The sequence below is a fragment of the Cavia porcellus genome, unplaced genomic scaffold (assembly GCF_034190915.1).
Source record: "Cavia porcellus strain 051 isolate PalLab524CR breed Dunkin Hartley unplaced genomic scaffold, mCavPor4.1 scaffold_1, whole genome shotgun sequence".
NCBI classification, from domain to species: Eukaryota; Metazoa; Chordata; class Mammalia; order Rodentia; family Caviidae; genus Cavia; species Cavia porcellus.
In genome coordinates this window covers 131,794,937-131,811,964 of record NW_026947484.1, presented here as the reverse complement: position 1 = coordinate 131,811,964, position 17,028 = coordinate 131,794,937, and the positions used below count along the sequence as shown (strand labels likewise).

Sequence of the window (17,028 nt, the reverse complement as noted above, 5' to 3'; positions counted from 1 at the left end):
CAGGATGACCATTCCGATCTTTCTCATGCTGAAGGCTAGTTTGAAGGTCATGTTGTAATCATTCATTCTTCCAGAGAAAAAAAGAAGACAAGGAATAGAAGGGGTAAGTAGCTGTTTGTGGGAAGAGGCAGTCAGGAATTAGAAAAAATGAAAGCAGTCAAGGGGCAGCTTTCATATAAATAAATGTGACCCTCTTATTGCACGGCCATGTGGAGACCATGTGGCTGCCAGCCCATGGCCAGAAATCATACTACTTCATTGTGTCAAACGCACCATGAGAGAGAACAGACAGAGCACTGTCGCCTTCTGAAGTAGAGGTGTGTGCTGACGGAAGGAGGGGAGCCTAAAGCCAACCACATTACTGGTTCCACTTCTGGAGGCTCCCTTGCTTGCTCCACACAACCTTAAGGCAGTTTTATTCCCTGATGGAAACTTTTACTTACTGTGAGGTCCTAGGGCCAAGGCTCCTGTTCAGAGCTTTGAGGAGGTTCAGAGTGGGAGAGGTTCCAAAGGATCTCAGTCTTAATATTAAAGGAAAGAAAGAGACCCTTCAGCTTTGTGCCTCCCTATAGTAAATGCCTGGTGAGAAGACTTTAAACTATCCAAAACTTTTCTGTGATTCTCATACCCTTGGTAATTCCCTCCATGACACTTCTGTTCTGTGTTCTGTACCTCACAGAAACTTAATCTTTAGGTCTCCCATTTCCTATGAAGACAAGCCACTGCGTGACTTGTGACTTGTATACCTTTCTCTTTGAGGGAGTATCCAAGACATGAAGGACAATCTTAACATGTGGAAAATCCTCTGTGCCACCATGTGGCAATTCTGCTGAGCTCTGAACTATACACAGAGCACAACAACATCCTATGCAAGGGACACTGTTTAGCCAATAGCTTTTGTTTTGTTTTGTTTGTGAAACTAAAGAAACATGTTAGGCAGTAAAGAGACTGTAGGCATAATTACAAAACAGACTCCAGTCTCTTCTGAGTGTAGAAACATCGATTAACAAAATTGAGAAATACCTATCAGTGAAACACAAAGGTCTGCAGCTAGAAGTTAAAATGCAAAACTGAGGCTTTGAGCTCTCATGTTTGCCCTGTAAAATTTTAGACCTGTAGCAAATTAGGACCCTTAAGAAAAAGTAGAAGCTCCCATGGCCTTGCTGGTCCTCTAGGATGTTTGGAAACTGTGCAAATGGGGATTGTGGTTAAAGCAATACCTTTCTCAGATTCATCAGAGAACACACTCTCTGGAACACAATTAAGATTAATTTTTTCCAAAAACCACTGTTACTTTTTAAAGGCATGGCCCTACCCAGGGTTTTACTTTTACCCAGGGAGTTGCTTTTTTTTTTTCCTACAAATTGAAGACTCCATTTCCATAGTCCCTAGGATCATTCATTCCATTCATTCAACAAATTAGAACCATACTAGATTCTGGGAATACAAAGACAAGCAACACAAATAGCATCTATCTTCATGGAGCTTGTGATGTAAAATAGGATGAAGACAAGCTACCATATATGAGCACAAATGTGAAATTGTCAGAGCAAGTAAAGAAGAGACACGGTGTTGCAATCAAACACTGTTCTTTTTTGGTGAGGAGTATACAACCCATTTCAGCCAAGGCCTGCGTCCCCGCGAGCAGTTGAAACATGGCAGCCTGAACCAAGTTTCCTTCTAGACTTGACATTCTTGGTTTCTGAAGCCCAGTGAATTGTAGTCATATCCAAATTTGAGAGATAAATGCAAGCCCAATGTACTAGGCTTTTCTATTGACTTATGAGTTTTGCAGTAATGATATATGATTTTAGCCCTTAAAACACACCTTGATGTTTAGTCCCCATGAGAGAATTTGCATCTTTTGCTGAAGAAATAGTTAAGTTGGCAATAGATCTCGATTCTATTTGTTTTCTACTCCCCAACAAAACAGGCATCACTTTGAGAAATCTGAGGACTGAATTAGAAGGGACTAGGTCACTTTAAAGTGCAGGGTCTGTGGAGACAGTGACACAGAAGCCTGAAAATTCCAAGAAATAGCAGCATGAATGCTACTTGGGAAGCAAAGGCGCTGTATGCAGGTGAGAGTTTAGACTACTTACATGATGGAGAAAAATATCTGTAGATGTACTGATTGACATACTGGAGAATTATTCCTAAGAAGCATGCAAGTTGGTTGTGATTCAGGTTTCAAGAGCCATTCTTTTCTTTGCCCAATGAAGAACTTTTAAATCTGTGGTCAGTTATTTAATTGCTTATTTTCTCCATGAACCCTGACTGTACACCAGTTCACATTATAGGGAGACAAAAACACAAGAGTTTGTTTAGAGCTCTACTGTTAAGAACGGAAAGCTTCAAGAAAATGGAAGAACAATTTAATATTTCATGTAATGTTGATTGCATAGGACAATGTACACTTCTATGGTTATAAGATGCCGGCCTGAACTGGAAAGATGATGTGGATTGTAGCTCCTAGGTTGTTAGAATTGTTTGATATTGGCCATTCTGACAACCTACAACCGCTGAGTGATTGCCCTATATGTGCTTCCTATAGTCAGCTAGTTGGGCTCTGCTGCCCTCATGGGGCTGGTTGCTGTGTTTGTTCCATGGCCTCTTCACAGGACCATCTCCCTAAACAGGTCTTTTCTCCTTCACCTGTTCCCTCCTACAGAGATCCTGGTACCTTCCAAACCCTTTTTCATTAGCTTTTTCCTCACATTCAGGCCCAGAAGCTGCTGCTGAATATAAGAAGGAATATTTTTTCTCTATTATATCTTCTGACTTTGCCTTTGTTGGTTTCCCTGCCACTGTTAAGTGTCATGGGGCTGTTTGGTGTGCAGTAAGCTACAAAGAATTTGAAGCCAGAGAACACGATCTAAAGATTTTCTGTGCCTCTCAGTAGTTGGTGACATTTGGTGAATCATTTCATTTTCTTGAACTTTTATTGCCTTACTTTGATTTTTAAAAATGGTGTATTTTGTTTTATTGTTTTTTCAGTGCTAAGGATTAAATCCAAGTATTTGTGCACACTAGACATATGCCCTCACGGACTAACACTCCAGCTTTTTTTTTTTTCTTCTCTCGCTCTCTCTTTTTTTTTTTTTTTTTTTTATCTTTTTTCCTTTTTATCAGTACCAGGGATCGAACTCATGACTGCCTGCTTGCAAGGCAGGCGTTTATGACGCTGAGCTAAATCCCCAGCCCCTAACACTCCAGCTTTAATTTTTGTTTGTTTCTTCTTCCTCCTCCTCCTCCCCCTCTTTTTCCCTCCTCCTCCTCTTTCTCTTCTTCTCCTTGTCCTCCTCCTCCTCCTTCTCCTTTTTCTTCTTTTTCAGGCTGAGGTTTGTGGTAGGTGCTTCTCTCCCCATCCAGCTCCCTTCCCTGTAGGCAGAGCTCCATCAGGGTAATGCTCCTTGTGACTCCCTTTGGTAAACGGAGTGTCCTGTCTGATATGTGAGACTGGGAGTAGGAACTGGATGTACTTACTTTGCTCTTTTTCTTTTTTTGGCTTCCTAAAGTGTAGCTTTCAAAGAGCAAATGATCTATACATCATTAGAGGCAGGTTGAGCTACTGGGCTGGCTGTGAGGAAGGAAGGGGACTTGCCCAGGTCTTGTATCAATAATGGAATTCAGTGTTCTGAAGCCTGCTACTTAGCAGCGCCCGTATAAACTATACTCTCTCATGTCAACCACATTCATAATAAAGGTGATTATTTTGTTTCCCACTTGGTGAGTCCTTTTCCTTATTTCGAGATTCATGTTGGGAAGGAGAGAGTTAGGTAGTGGATGGATATGATTGTAAATGAAGAACTTCAATGGTTACAAAGAAGGTTTTTTAGGGAAACCATACTGTACTTCCATTCTACTTCTGATCTTAAGTCCTCAGACACTGAATTCTCTTGTAGACAATTAGTAAGATCATCTTCATTATACTCAAAATTTTCCTATGTATTTTGGTCTGTTACTGGTTCTTTTACTCCCTTCTGTTAATTATTTATTCATGTGCCATTTGAATATTGGTTTACTTAGTCTTGCTTAATAAAACAGGTATTTTTAGTTGTTAGTCTTTCTATATTACTTTTATTTATTATGAATTGTATTTACAACCTTTCTTAGAATTTTTATTTATTATTTACATAAGAACTTTATACTAAGCTTGCTTAGTGAAAAGTATTCCTATTGACATTTTAAATGGGGCTGTCTGTATGATTATCCATTGATATTTTGGGTGAATAAATGTTTAGATTAATCTTAGTACTCATGTAAGTTTGCTGTGCATATCTCTTGTACTACAGGGAGGAGATAGAAACCCTTATTTGAATAGTGCTGTATAAAATGTGAATTTCATATTTGCATAAATGTCTGGTCCTGACTTCCGGAAAAAGTGTCAGAGATAGACGAGTAATGAAGAAGAAGGAATCAACATTTGTGGGGAGTTTTTCTTTATTTAAAATTCTCAATAGATTGTTCTTCTGGTGGACTCTTCCCTAGTGGACCAGTGATGCTGGGGAGTAAGTCTTGTACATGGAGCTCTGTCTTGCACACTTTGGAAGGACACAAGGAAGCCCTCAAGGGTTATCAACTGTCAGTTCACATGGGAGGGTGAGCAGTCTTCTCCAGCTGGGGTGACGAATGAGCACTCATTTTCAAAACTGCTGGGAATATGTTGTCAGATCACACATCAACCCAACTCTGATCATAATTTCACATAGGCTGTAGTCACAAATTTGTAAAAAAAAATGACACATAGATGCGATAAATGGCCTCAGACCTGACTGCGTAAGTTTATCACTTTATCTGAGCATATACAACAGGATCTGTGTGTACAGAATGGTTTGTAGATAAGCGATTGCTGTTTTCTTCTGAGGGTTTGAAAGTCATGCTGGCATAGACAAGTGACTCCTTTGGTATGGATGAATGCTTCAGAGGGAGAGAAAAGAAGAATGAAAGAATGAATTCAATTTGAAGCCAAAAGTGTCTCTAGAAGCAACCTGAAAGCTTTGGTAAGAGGGACCCAAAGAGACTTGGAGAAATCTTTATAAAATATTTGCCCAGAAAGAAATTATTATTCCAGTCAGTAATGCAGAATACAGAGGGAAACCCCTATCAGAGTGGCTCTCCAGGACCTTCAAACAACATGGTGGTCTTACCCTGGCAGGAAGATCTGAGTGAGGATCCAGGCGTTGGGGACTGGAATGACCTGAAACAAGTGCCAGAGAGGAGAAGGATAAGTCTCACCAATGGGTCCTGGAAGAGAAAAGAGCCTTTCCCTTCCATCTTGGGTTGGAGTTGGGAGGTGGTGGGATGGGGGTGGGAGGCAGGGAGTAAAAGAAGGGGAAAGATTTGGATTCTAGTGCACAGAGCGCATGAGCCAAGCTGGGTTTTTTCCCCTCCTCCTGTTACTTCCTCCCGGCTATCTCTGACCTCAGTGGCAGAGAAGGAAGGCTGTTTCATTCCTCAGAAATCACTTACGTTTTCTATAGCACTTTATGATGAAGAAGATAAGGGCTGTCAGCAGCAATGTCAGTAAAACCCCAGCAAAAAAAGCCAAGATCAAGTGGTCCTTGCTGTTTGGGCAGAAAGATGGAGCAGATGAGCTGTTGGGACTTTTGTTAACCTTTCCTAGAAGCCAAATGTAATCTTTCCCAGCTGTGGGTAAGCCATTGAGATAGTGCTCGTATTGGTTACTGGACTTACACTCCCACCCACTGGTTGCCAACTGTTCGCTTTTGAGTTCTAGATCCATTTGAACCCTGAATGGAAGTTGTGTACTCTCTCCCTGTCTCCCACCCCCCACATGCATTTTAGAAGCTTAAAGGAATTCATAGATGTCCTGAAGCTTGGGGCTAAGAACTACACTCCTAAGAGCAAACACTGGTTTAATTCTTCCACTGTTTCTGGCCCCTTCTCTACAGAGTTCCTTCCCCAAAGTCAAAGCTGTCAACGTGAGATCCAATGCCACGTGGCCCAGAATGAAAGAGATGGTGAATACTCATTTACTTGAGGTGGCTTCTGGTCACTGGGGCTGCCATAGAGGCATCTAGAAAAGAACATGGAAGGGATCAGTGAATCTGCTACTTCTCACGCTGCCCTTCTAGCAAAAGGCCCTGTGCCTTCCCCACCCAAGCAAATAGGCTGCAACTCTACATGGTGAGATACGGGGGTTCTTTAATATGATGATGTACTGGATCTAAAGACAGTCAGCTATAGAAATCAAACATCCTTGTGTTCCACAGCTCTATGTGTCTCTTTGATAAAGAAAACACTGCATGTGTCTCCTTCTCAAAAATTCTAGCACAAAGCTCTGGGAGATGTGTTCCTTCTGACCTATGGGGACTCTCCAAGTCAGGAAGTCAGAAGCCTCAGTGAGGCCAGCACTTTGACCTTGGAAACTCCCTTTACTTTTTGTTTGTCTGCAGAGTAGCTATTGAAAGCAGCCATGGTGCTTTCGCTAATACCTATAGTGCTGAAAGGGGAGCAGGAAGGGAAGCAAACTAGATTTTCCTAAACTGCCCAGATGGTTTACTCAAATTTGGAGGGCGAGGCAGTTCTTTTTTGGTTTCCTTTTTATTCTTGTGGCCTCAGGCTGCATCATGGCAAAATCTGATTCTTCCACTTTGGAGATGCATTGGCCCGGTGCCATTCCCTTTACAGTCCTTCGGCCCAATTTATTTTTCTTCCAGTTCATTTTAACTTAGCAAGGAGGCAGGTAACAGTTCCCATTCGGAACTCACCAGTGGTGGGTCGACATGTGGAGGAAGCTTTTCCCATGTTATATTCCCCTAAGAACAAAAAGGTTCCTTTTAGAAAGCTTGCAAGGGGAGAGGCAGTTGAGGGCCAATTCTAAGACTGGCATTCATATAGGAGGAGTAACAATAAGGGAGGCAAGTCAAGGTGTTCCAGTCTAGTCATAGACTTTATTTATAAAATTGCTGCAGCAATTATAAAACTGTGCTAGTGTTCAGCTGTGTATGTTCAGAAATTTTGTCTTATCAAGACCTGAACAATTTCTTCAGAACTGATGCTCACCAGTCTGCTCCAGCAGATTAATGTATAAACTGGAATGGCATAAGCAATGTAATAATGTAAGTAGTCTATTTCATCTTTTGGAACATGTAAGAATATAAATGAAAACTATAATTTTGCTTGGTAAGCATTGAACTGAAGTAAATCGGAGAGAAGATGAATGAATAATTTTAACACTGAGTATCTTTGAAGTATGATGCATCCACCTTCCCTTTCCTGGCAGTGCTGAGTAAACTGACAAATTTGATCTTGGAGGTCTTTCCTTTAGGATCCATGAGACACTTTGGTTCACATATTATCTTTTCAAGAATGCCTATATCCTGATCTACACTATGGTTCCATTTGTTACAGGAAAGCTCCATACTTTTGTTTTTTAACCAGAAAGTATAATCATTTAAAGGCAGAAAAGTAAAATCATCTAAAGTAAAATCTACTATTCATTGTTAATATTTTAGTATCTTTCATTTTAGTCAGACTGCATGCATTTTTTTCTTTTCTTTTTTTTTGTACTAGGTTTCAAACTGAGGACTTAACACTGACCAGGCAGGTACTGTGCCACTGAGCTATATTCCCGCCCCTGCTTGCATTTTTATTAAAGCTCCTTAAGCTACTTTTTCATATAAAAAGTTATGTCTTCTTTTTTTACTTGGTGTATTATCATATGCATTCACTGATGGCATTAAAAGCTTACTGTAATGTTTTTAGGAAGACAGGCCTTTCTGTGAGAGGTGTCCCTCTGTAGCTGTAGGGGATATATTCCAAGATGTGTTGCAGGTGCTTGAGACTGTAGATAGTACCAACCCTACACAGCATATACTGATTTTTCCTACACATACATATCTTTGATAAAATTTAATTTAATGTATAAATTAGGCACATCAAGAAATAAACAACAATAAACTAGAACAATTTATATCAATTTGATGTAATAAAAGTTATTTTTAAAATGATTGTTTATGTCTGGAATATTTCGTTTGATATTTTCAGATCGTAGTTGACCATAAGTAAGTGAAACTAGGAAAAGAAATCATAGATTAGGCAGCATGACTGTATATATGTGCACTCTAACTTGCTTAACCAGTTCCTTGCTTTTGGATATAAAAATTTTTCATTTATTTAAATAAATAACAAGAAAGACTTTTGTGCGTGTGCATGTATGCGTGCATAAAACTCTGTACATATATCCCTGATTATGTTTCTAGATTTCTACAATTTCATTTCATATTTAGGTAACCCACTCTTTCTTTCTTTCTTTCCTTCTTTTTTTCTTTCTTTCCTTCTTTTTTTTCTTTCTTTCCTTCTCTTCCTTCCTTCCTTCCTTCCTTCCTTCCTTCCTTCCTTCCTTCCTTTCTTTCTTTCTTTCTTTCTTTCTTTCTTTCTTTCTTTCTTTCTTTCTTTCTCTCTCTCTCTTTCTTTTTTTTTTGTACCGGAGATCAAGCTTACAATCTCATGATCGCTGGACAGGCTCCTATATACTGAGCTAAGTCCCCAGCTGGTAGCCCTTTCTTTACAGGCATGTGCTGCCATACTAGCTGCCAGTGATATATATTTTTGACTCTACTATTTCTGCTGTATTTTGATGTAATTTATTTAGACAGCAAATTCCATCAATTGTGTTTTAATTGTCTAGATCACAAAAGCTAATTTACAAGTCCTAGGACACAGTGGAGGGCTGGCAGAAGGATACTTCACTGCCGTGTAACAGTTATAGCAGCAGTAACAGTGACATTATCAAATACCTTACAATTTAGCAAGCATTTTAGATTCTGTCATGTATAAGAAAGGTGACAGCAGGAAAATACGTAAAAAAATCTGAGCCATGAGACTCATGCCTTGCAGAGCAATATACATAAAATACTAGTGTAATATATGCAGAACATTATATTATCTATTATATAGAATGTAACAAATTTTTATTTTAAAGAGACTAAAACCTAACAAAATAAAACACAATAAAGCTGTTCAAAATAGTGAAGGTGGTGTAGAACTTCGAAACAGGATAATAGGGAACAACAATGGCTACCATAATATCTCTTGTTATCTTCATATTAGTTGCCCATACTGTCAGACATAGTAAAGTCAAATCAAATAAAACAATAAAACTAATCAAAACATAACATTAAATAAAGCAAAACAGTAAATCAGAATAAAACTAATTAGTGAGAACAATACTGGATTTCAAAAACAAGACAGAAGGCATTCCCACATATCTGCTATTTTTACATATTGTGAATGTAATAATTTTAAATATGATGATAAGTATAAATTTATGTTGGACCTTAACACTGGGGAGGTGTAAAGGAGTGTGTCAGGTTTTTGTAAAATCCTTACCTTTGCCTGTGTGGTTCTGAATGTACAATCATCTCAAAGAAATCTAAAGCTGGTAGGCTATCCCACCCTGAAAGACAAAGCAACCCCACAAAGCCACAGGAACATAGCTACTTACAAGTCCAGACCAAGAAAACCAGGAAACATACAGTATTTTTCTATGAAAACAGCAATCCAAATGTTTGACAGAGCTAAAATTTAGAAAAGAAAACACTACTATATATAGTTTTAGCTGACAACGGACAGTATAAATCATTGCCATAAAATCCATCAACTGAAAGCAGCTGTTCAAACAATTCTTCCCCTTCCCCCATCAAATACAAAGAAGAAAATGATACAAAGCTAGCTGATTTTTGTCTTTCGGTGATTATTTCATCAAGATTAAAAGTATATGGTAAATGTATTTACCTTTCAAGAAAACCTCTGGAGATACGATGTAGTTGTCTAAGACTGAATTTTTCACTTCCGTTATGGGTCGTGTTTTCCAGAAATGATGAAATAAAGATTTCTATCATGGCTGCAGCCACCATCAAGTCATGTGTTGCAAAGATATTGTTGAGGCTGGAAGGTGAACTTCCTCTTTGAGGTCAATGCTATTTAAAAAAATCCTACAAGCGGTGAGAACTTTTGGACTCTGACATATGAACACCAAGTAAGGGGACAGGACAAATTGATTTCTAATAGTTTATTATTTACTTAACTACACTACCAGATGTTGTGAGAAATGTATTGTTAGTGCATTTTATTATATAAACTTCAGGGTGTATTTATACAGCCTAGATGGTTTACATTAATCACTCCATGGCCTCCTGGGGTTGTCATATGATGCCATATATAGATGTATAAGGCTGCTGCCAGTGTAATATGGCACTTGTTTCACAGTAAACTATTTTTTCAAGAAGGAATATACTCTAAAATCATAATCAAATTGTAGTATAGCAAGTACATAAACCTGTATCATTATCAAGTATTATGCATTGACTCATAATTGTATGGGCTGTTCAACTGGCAGGACAGTAGGTTTACACTAGCCATGTCACAAATGTAATATTTTTCATTGTGATGTTAAAATAGTTATCATGTTAGAAGTTGATAGGCATTTCGCAGCTTTATTATAATCACATGCAACCACCATTATATATGTGGTCCACCATTGATCCAAACTATCATTGCATGGACTATATTTAAAGACAATAAAATAAGCCACTACTAAAGGTTTCTTGATTGGTACATAACATGATAAGTTTTCTTACAGTCTACATTTATCATGTTATGTACCAATCAACTAAATTCAGAGGGAGGGAAAATTCAGAAGCAATAGATCATTCAAAATTCCTGTGCCAGAAAGGAGAGTATTAAGTAAGATGACCAAAAACAGACAACTCCCCAAATACAGTGTGATAAGCAAGGAAGTATGTGAGGGGCCACTGGGATGGGGGTTTAGAGATGTGGAATATAGTTAAGATGAGGTTGAAAAGGTAGGACAGAGGCCAGTCCTTCGAAGCTTTTCCTGCTTCCCTGAGACCCAGGAATACACGGATCCTGTTCCTTCCCAGCACATGTAATTACAATTTACCACTTTCATATGGTAACAGCTTCCTTTACTAGTCTGAAAATTCCATGATGGCAGGAAAAGGTCATTTTTCCCCATGTAACGTTGTCAAGGCTGAAAAATGTCCAATAAAACTCTTTGAAGGAGTAGAAAATGAATTCTCAGTCACTGAGATGCAAATGCTTAAGTAATCATTGCCTCATCGTGCTATTTTGTTTCGCATATCCAGGTCCCAAGTCTCTGTCCTCCAGTCTTACCTCAGCTGAGGTTTCCTACCATTCCTATTGTCCACACACTTACTTATGGATACCTAGAATATTGGCATCACTTCTACCTTATTTCTTTGTCACATTTTTATACCTACAATTTATCTTTGAGGAGATAGTGTTTGAGTTGGGTCTTTAAAGATCACATTTTTCTAAGGCAGGCAGAAGAAAACATGTTCCAAGCAGGATGGCATGAGCAAATGCTTGCTTTGTCCTGCTGGTCATGTTTAGGGAAATTAAGTATCTCACTATAATTAGTACTACGGAGAATGGGTGTGGAGTGCGGGTGGAGACCGCAAGAGGAATGGGTGGAGAAGAAGTGGGGAACTAGGTAAAGATGCTACATCTGGGTGATGAGCATTGCTGCTCTCTTGCCCGAGCAGCCCACCAGGGTTATAACTCAGTCCCAATAAATAAATTAGAGGGACAAAGTTTAACAAAAGGCAGACACTTTATTTTTAAAGAGGAAAAGGAGTGGGGAGAATGGAGACGATAGACAGGTACCCTGCTAAGACTCAGGGTCAGAGGTTCCAGAAAGATGGAAGGATCCCCACATTCTCACCCATTTTTATGGTAGTGGGAGGGATGGGTCTAGGAGTGGGTGATAGCTCTTTCCCCTCCACCTGGAACTTGCCATAACTGGATTTGTGTAACATCTTTTCTGGTGGTCTGTGTGTAGCTTTTTTCTGTTTCTCTTTGTCTTTTAAGGCTGTATCTTTGGGGTGGGTGGCTAGCTGACAAAGGGGTGACCTACTCTTGGTTATTTAAGAGTTAGTAAGGGAGGAGTTCTGAAGATGGCGGCTTGATAGGTAGCAGGGTAGAGAGTCTCTCTAAGGAAAAACAACTCTTAAAAATAAGAAGGAGCCAGGAAGTAACAATACAAAGGCTAGAAGACGATAAGAGGATCTATCACTTAAGAATAAAAAATGTGAGCGAAGAAGCAGGAGTAAACACAAATGAATTACAAAGGCTATTCACAGAAATAATTAAGGAAAACTTCCCAAGCATAGGAAAAAGAAATATAATCCAGATAAATGAGGCATACAGAACTCCAGCCAACTACAACCAAAACAGATCTACACCCAGACATGTAATAATCAAGACCCCAGAAATTCACAACAACAGAATATTAAAAGCAGTTACAGAAAGGAAACATCACCTATAAAGGAAGACCCATCAAAATAATAACAGACTTCTCAACACAAACTATCAAATCAAGAAGAGCTTGGACTGAAGTAGTCCAAGCTCTGAAAGAAAATAACCTCCAACTCAGATTGATGTACTCTGAAAAACTCTTCTCTCAAAATTAATGGAGAAACAAGATGTTTTCATGACAAGGAGGAACTGTGAGAGTTTATGACCACCAATCCAGCCTTACAAAAAATACGGACATTCTAGAGAGAGATAGAATAAAATATCAGGATTCCAGCAACAGTGGCAGAGAGGCCTCAATGAACAGGGCAGACAGTGGAATGAAGGAGAAAAGTGGACAAATAATAGCAGAAAAATAGAATAGCAGAGATGAGGCAGAGAAGGTAGGCTATAATCTCTAATATAGATAGCCTTGATACACTAACAAAAAGACTGGCAGAGTAGATCAGGAGATAGGATCCATTGAGATACTCTGAATAGGAAATATACTCAACCTGAAAGAGGGTTAATAAACTGAAAGTCAAAGATGAGAAAATGATGCTCTATGTGACAAAGAACCAGAGAGAAATAGGGACAACTCGTCCAGCAGCTGCAGATAGTTTGGAAAGTCATGACCCTTTTGTGCAGTGGAGAACTACTCAGCTAGAAGGAAGGGAAACCTTGAGGCTTTAGTAAGTAAAGGAATACAGCTCAAGATCAAGCTCAGGGATAAAAAGGTTCAGCACCACTTAGGTAGATAATGGGTTGCCCCCCTAATCTAAAAACTAAAGGAATTAGTGGGACCCAAAATATACAAAGCACCCTGAGAATGGAAAAGGGGAGGAACTATCTAAAAAAGGAAGGCAGAGGACATTGTTAATAGTGTATCAGCATTTAAAAGCTACATTAGTCTTATCACTCTGTTTAGTTTGATTTTATTTTGTTCCAGTCTGTCTACTCATACTAGATTCGAGGGCACAGAGAGCTATCCCAAAAATAGCAGGATATACTATGATAACTATCCTTAATTTCCTGTTAAATTAAACTGCAGCCCTATATTACTTACATTGTCTTACTATGACTGATCTTATTTGAATCTGATTTGTTAGACTGCTGTTTTGTCTTGACTGCTTTTATTTGAATTTGGTATGCTTGATAGTATCAAGTTTAAGAGTAGAGGTAACTACTCTGAAGATGACAAGATGCAATAAGATAACCATTCTGGTTTGATTATTAACTGCTTTTGAAGTCCTACAATGTTTCCAATGTTATGTTTTTATTAAAATTAACAAGAGACAGTAGTAACTACTGTAGTAGTTACTACTGTAGATCACCTAATATTGTGGTTTTGTACTTTTCATTTCATGTTTTTCTAGGAATTTGTTTTTTGTCTTGTCTTGATCTGTTTTTCCCTGTAATACAGAAAGGATAGGTATACATGTAGAGATTCATACATGTTTGAATTTCTAAACAGTTTACGGGAACAGATTATATAATGCACAATGTAATGAACAGATACTCTGAAGAAGAGACACTAAGATACCCAGTACTAATTGTGTAGCATTATGATATAAAATCTAGCAATACTATTATTCACTGTTCAGAGTGATATTAGTCTACTCTTATGTTTGATTTCAACATATGTAAAGATATAGACAGCTATTTCAAAGAGAACGAGAGACATTATGGCAGCCATTGTTGACTTCCCTAAAAAGCCTTCATCATCCTGTTCTTATTGGTTTAGTACTATAATATTCAGTATGTATTCACTGTGTGTGAAGATGTGGACAACTATTTGGAAGAAAACAAGAGACAAATATGATAGACAGTGAAGATCTCCAGTGGTCTTGCTTTGAAATCCATGTTTCTTAAAATTGTTTCCTTATGATCTGTTTAATTTTATCCTCTTTAAAAAAAAAAGCAAGGGAGCATGTGGATATGCTTACTCTATGTCACTGTTGTAAATAATATAGTGACCTTAGAGTGAACACTCAGTTATATACGTTATATATGCTAGTATGTAGTAAATACTGCCTTACGGTTAGTCTGCTCCAGTTTGTTTCTCCTGTATTTTATTGAAGGGCTTATCATTTGTTGACCTTTTTCTATGCCGTTAGCTCGTTTTTCTGGTTTCTTGTCCTAAGGCCATTTGGTGCACACTGCGTGCTTTCTCTTTCCTCCTTTCTGTGTTTGACTTGTTTTCTTAGGGAATTTTATCTAGTAAATTTTTTAAAAATAAAGTTTATTTTGAACTCCTATCGTCAGGATTAGCTAGAAGACCTAAAAGAGTCCCTGTTGTTTTTTCTCATCTACAGATCCCTGTCTCTACAAAAAACAGACCCTAATCTCACTTTGTTACAGGAAATGGAGGCTGCTGAGAGGAGTGACCAAATTACATTTGGACTTAAAAACGGGGAGACTGGTAGGGTACGAGACAATGGAGTATTGCAGAGTTCCAGGGAAGACACAAAGGTGATCTGCACTGAGGCCTTAGCCACAGTGGAGAGATAGGGCAGACAGAAGAAAGGGGCTTAGGGTAACTACCTAGGGTAACCAATTTACTGAACTGTGTTCATTGACTAATATTTAGGATATAGAAGAGGGGTGTAGAGTTGAACATAGAGAAAGTTTGGACATGTTGAGTTTGAGATGTCTATGGAACATTCAGGCAGAAGTGTGGAGGGAAGTTAGATGCAAGACTGGGACTCTTGAAAGAGATCTAAATTTGTGTGGTAGACAGAACTCTCACCCATAAACCCTTCTTTCCTTTGGGAATGATCATTCCTTATAGTTGAGTAATGCCATGTAATAAGTTCTTAACAATGGACTATGAAGTGATGTATGTCCCTTTCAGTTGAAGCATTTAATTACTGATGCAAGATTCCCCTGACCTCTTCACAGGGCAACTGAGGAGAACCTGTAATGAGGTAAGGTTGACATAGCTCTAACATTGGACCATTGAGTCACCCACCATATTGAGGACAGTTTCTCTAGAGTCTAGACCTACAGAAGCCTCTTTATGGGCAAACAAAGCAATGCACACATATGGAACACACACACACACACAAGCGCACTTAATATTAAACTGCCGACATATACATAACTTACCTCAATTGACTAGTTAATTTGAGATACAGAATAGGAGGTCATCAGTGTAAACGTGATAGAAGCCCTGAACATGAATAGGATCATCCAGGTATAGCATATGGAAGGAGAATAAAATTCCTAGGACACAACTTTGAGGATTAGTAATACTTAACAGGAAGGCAAAGTGGGTGTGGTGGCATACACCTGCAACCCCAGTACTTGGGAGGCTGAGGCAGGAGGATGACTATGCATTCAAGACCAGCCTAGTCTACATAAGCAAGTTCAAGGCTGGCCTGAACTGCACAGCAAGGCCTCGTCTCAAAAAAGGGCAGGGAAAACAGTTTAGCAGCACAAGTACCTGAGAAGTACAAGGTCTTGTTTGATTCCTAGTACCAAACCAAAGAAAAACCAAAAAAACACACACACCAAAAAGGGAGGCACATAAAGTGGGGTGAGCTAAGGAAACTGAGAAGAAACATATCAGCAGACAAGAACATATTCTATTGAAAGCCAGAGGAGAAAAGGAAGAAAAAAAAATATCAAGTGTTAGTCAAGTAAGATGAAGACCAAAAAGCAACTTGCATTTGGAATTAAGATCCTACAATTTTCTTGCCAGAGCTGCTTACTGTATGGTAATGCTGGGGACCTCAAGTTCTTTTCATAAACTGTTCTTTTTGACAATCAAACTGTTCTTTTTGACTATCTTTTGGATATGAATTTAAATGTATTATTTTGGAGGGTTTTCATGAACTCCTGTATTAGACTGAGTTCATTTTTTACATGTGTCCACTACTCCACAATTTTAATATTAGGAATTTACACTCAATGTTGTCATTGCTGGAATTTATATTCAATGTCATGATTGACTGTATTCAAGGTCATACTTGGTGTTTTCTACAAAATTTTGCTGATTTCCACATTTTATACATCTCCCTAAATCTCATCTGAAGTGAGAGATTTCTTGTTTTTCTTCTCCTCCACAGACAAGATCTCTTGCTGCTAAGAAACAATAACCCATAATCCCAGTGAGAAGAATCATTGGCTCAGTTGTGATCACGAGATGTTCAGTGTGAGGTCCTACTCATGTTGCAAAACTTGATTATCTATTTAAAATTTATTAGAATGTTTGCTCATCTTGCAGAACATTCACAGAACAAGTTACTTGCAATCCAAGGATTTATGGTACTGTGATTAATGCAGCTCTGAATATGTACCAGTCTCTTCACAGCTCTTTCAATGTTTCTTTGAGACAGATTCTTGTTATGCTGTCCAGACTGGCCTCAAAGAATCTTCCAGCCTCAGCTAGTAACCAAGTTGTATAATACAACCTGGCTTCCCTTTCAATTCTTTGAGTATATACCCAGATGTGAAGTTGTTAGACCACACTTTTAACTGTGCTTATCTTTTTGAGGAACTTCCCTATTTTTCTATTGGCTTTTTCACTTTATTTCCTAACAGTATAGAAGGATTTCCACTCATCCACATTCTCACTAACACTTGTTATTTTCTTGGAATTTTTTCACTGTTTTGTTTGAATAAGCCCCACAGCTGAGTTTGTGTGGCTTCCTTTATTTTTATGGCATTAGGGACTAAAATCAGGGCTGCACATATGCTAAGCAAGTGCTCTTCCACTAAGTT

At 38.6% G+C, this 17,028-nt stretch overlaps 1 protein-coding gene across 3 annotated transcripts; it reads right to left on the bottom strand.

The window, feature by feature from the left end:
* Positions 1-4,425: 4,425 nt before the first annotated feature.
* CUNH1orf162 (chromosome unknown C1orf162 homolog) lies at positions 4,426-9,965 on the bottom strand. Of its 3 annotated transcripts, none has more exons than XM_063255642.1 (7): positions 9,763-9,962; positions 9,358-9,424; positions 6,735-6,782; positions 6,001-6,040; positions 5,473-5,567; positions 5,151-5,200; positions 4,426-4,920 (listed from the first exon to the last, which is right to left on the bottom strand). In XM_063255642.1, the coding sequence occupies exons 3-7, from the start codon at positions 6,769-6,771 to the stop codon at positions 4,789-4,791; spliced, it is 354 nt and encodes a 117-aa protein (XP_063111712.1). In that variant the 5' UTR covers positions 6,772-6,782; positions 9,358-9,424; positions 9,763-9,962; the 3' UTR covers positions 4,426-4,788. The 3 variants fall into 3 exon arrangements, with proteins under 3 accessions (XP_063111712.1, XP_063111711.1, XP_003479051.2); XM_063255641.1 differs by lacking the exon at positions 9,358-9,424 and adding an exon at positions 9,473-9,545 and having other exon boundaries at positions 9,763-9,957; XM_003479003.4 differs by lacking the exon at positions 9,358-9,424 and having other exon boundaries at positions 9,763-9,965.
* Positions 9,966-17,028: the final 7,063 nt, after the last annotated feature.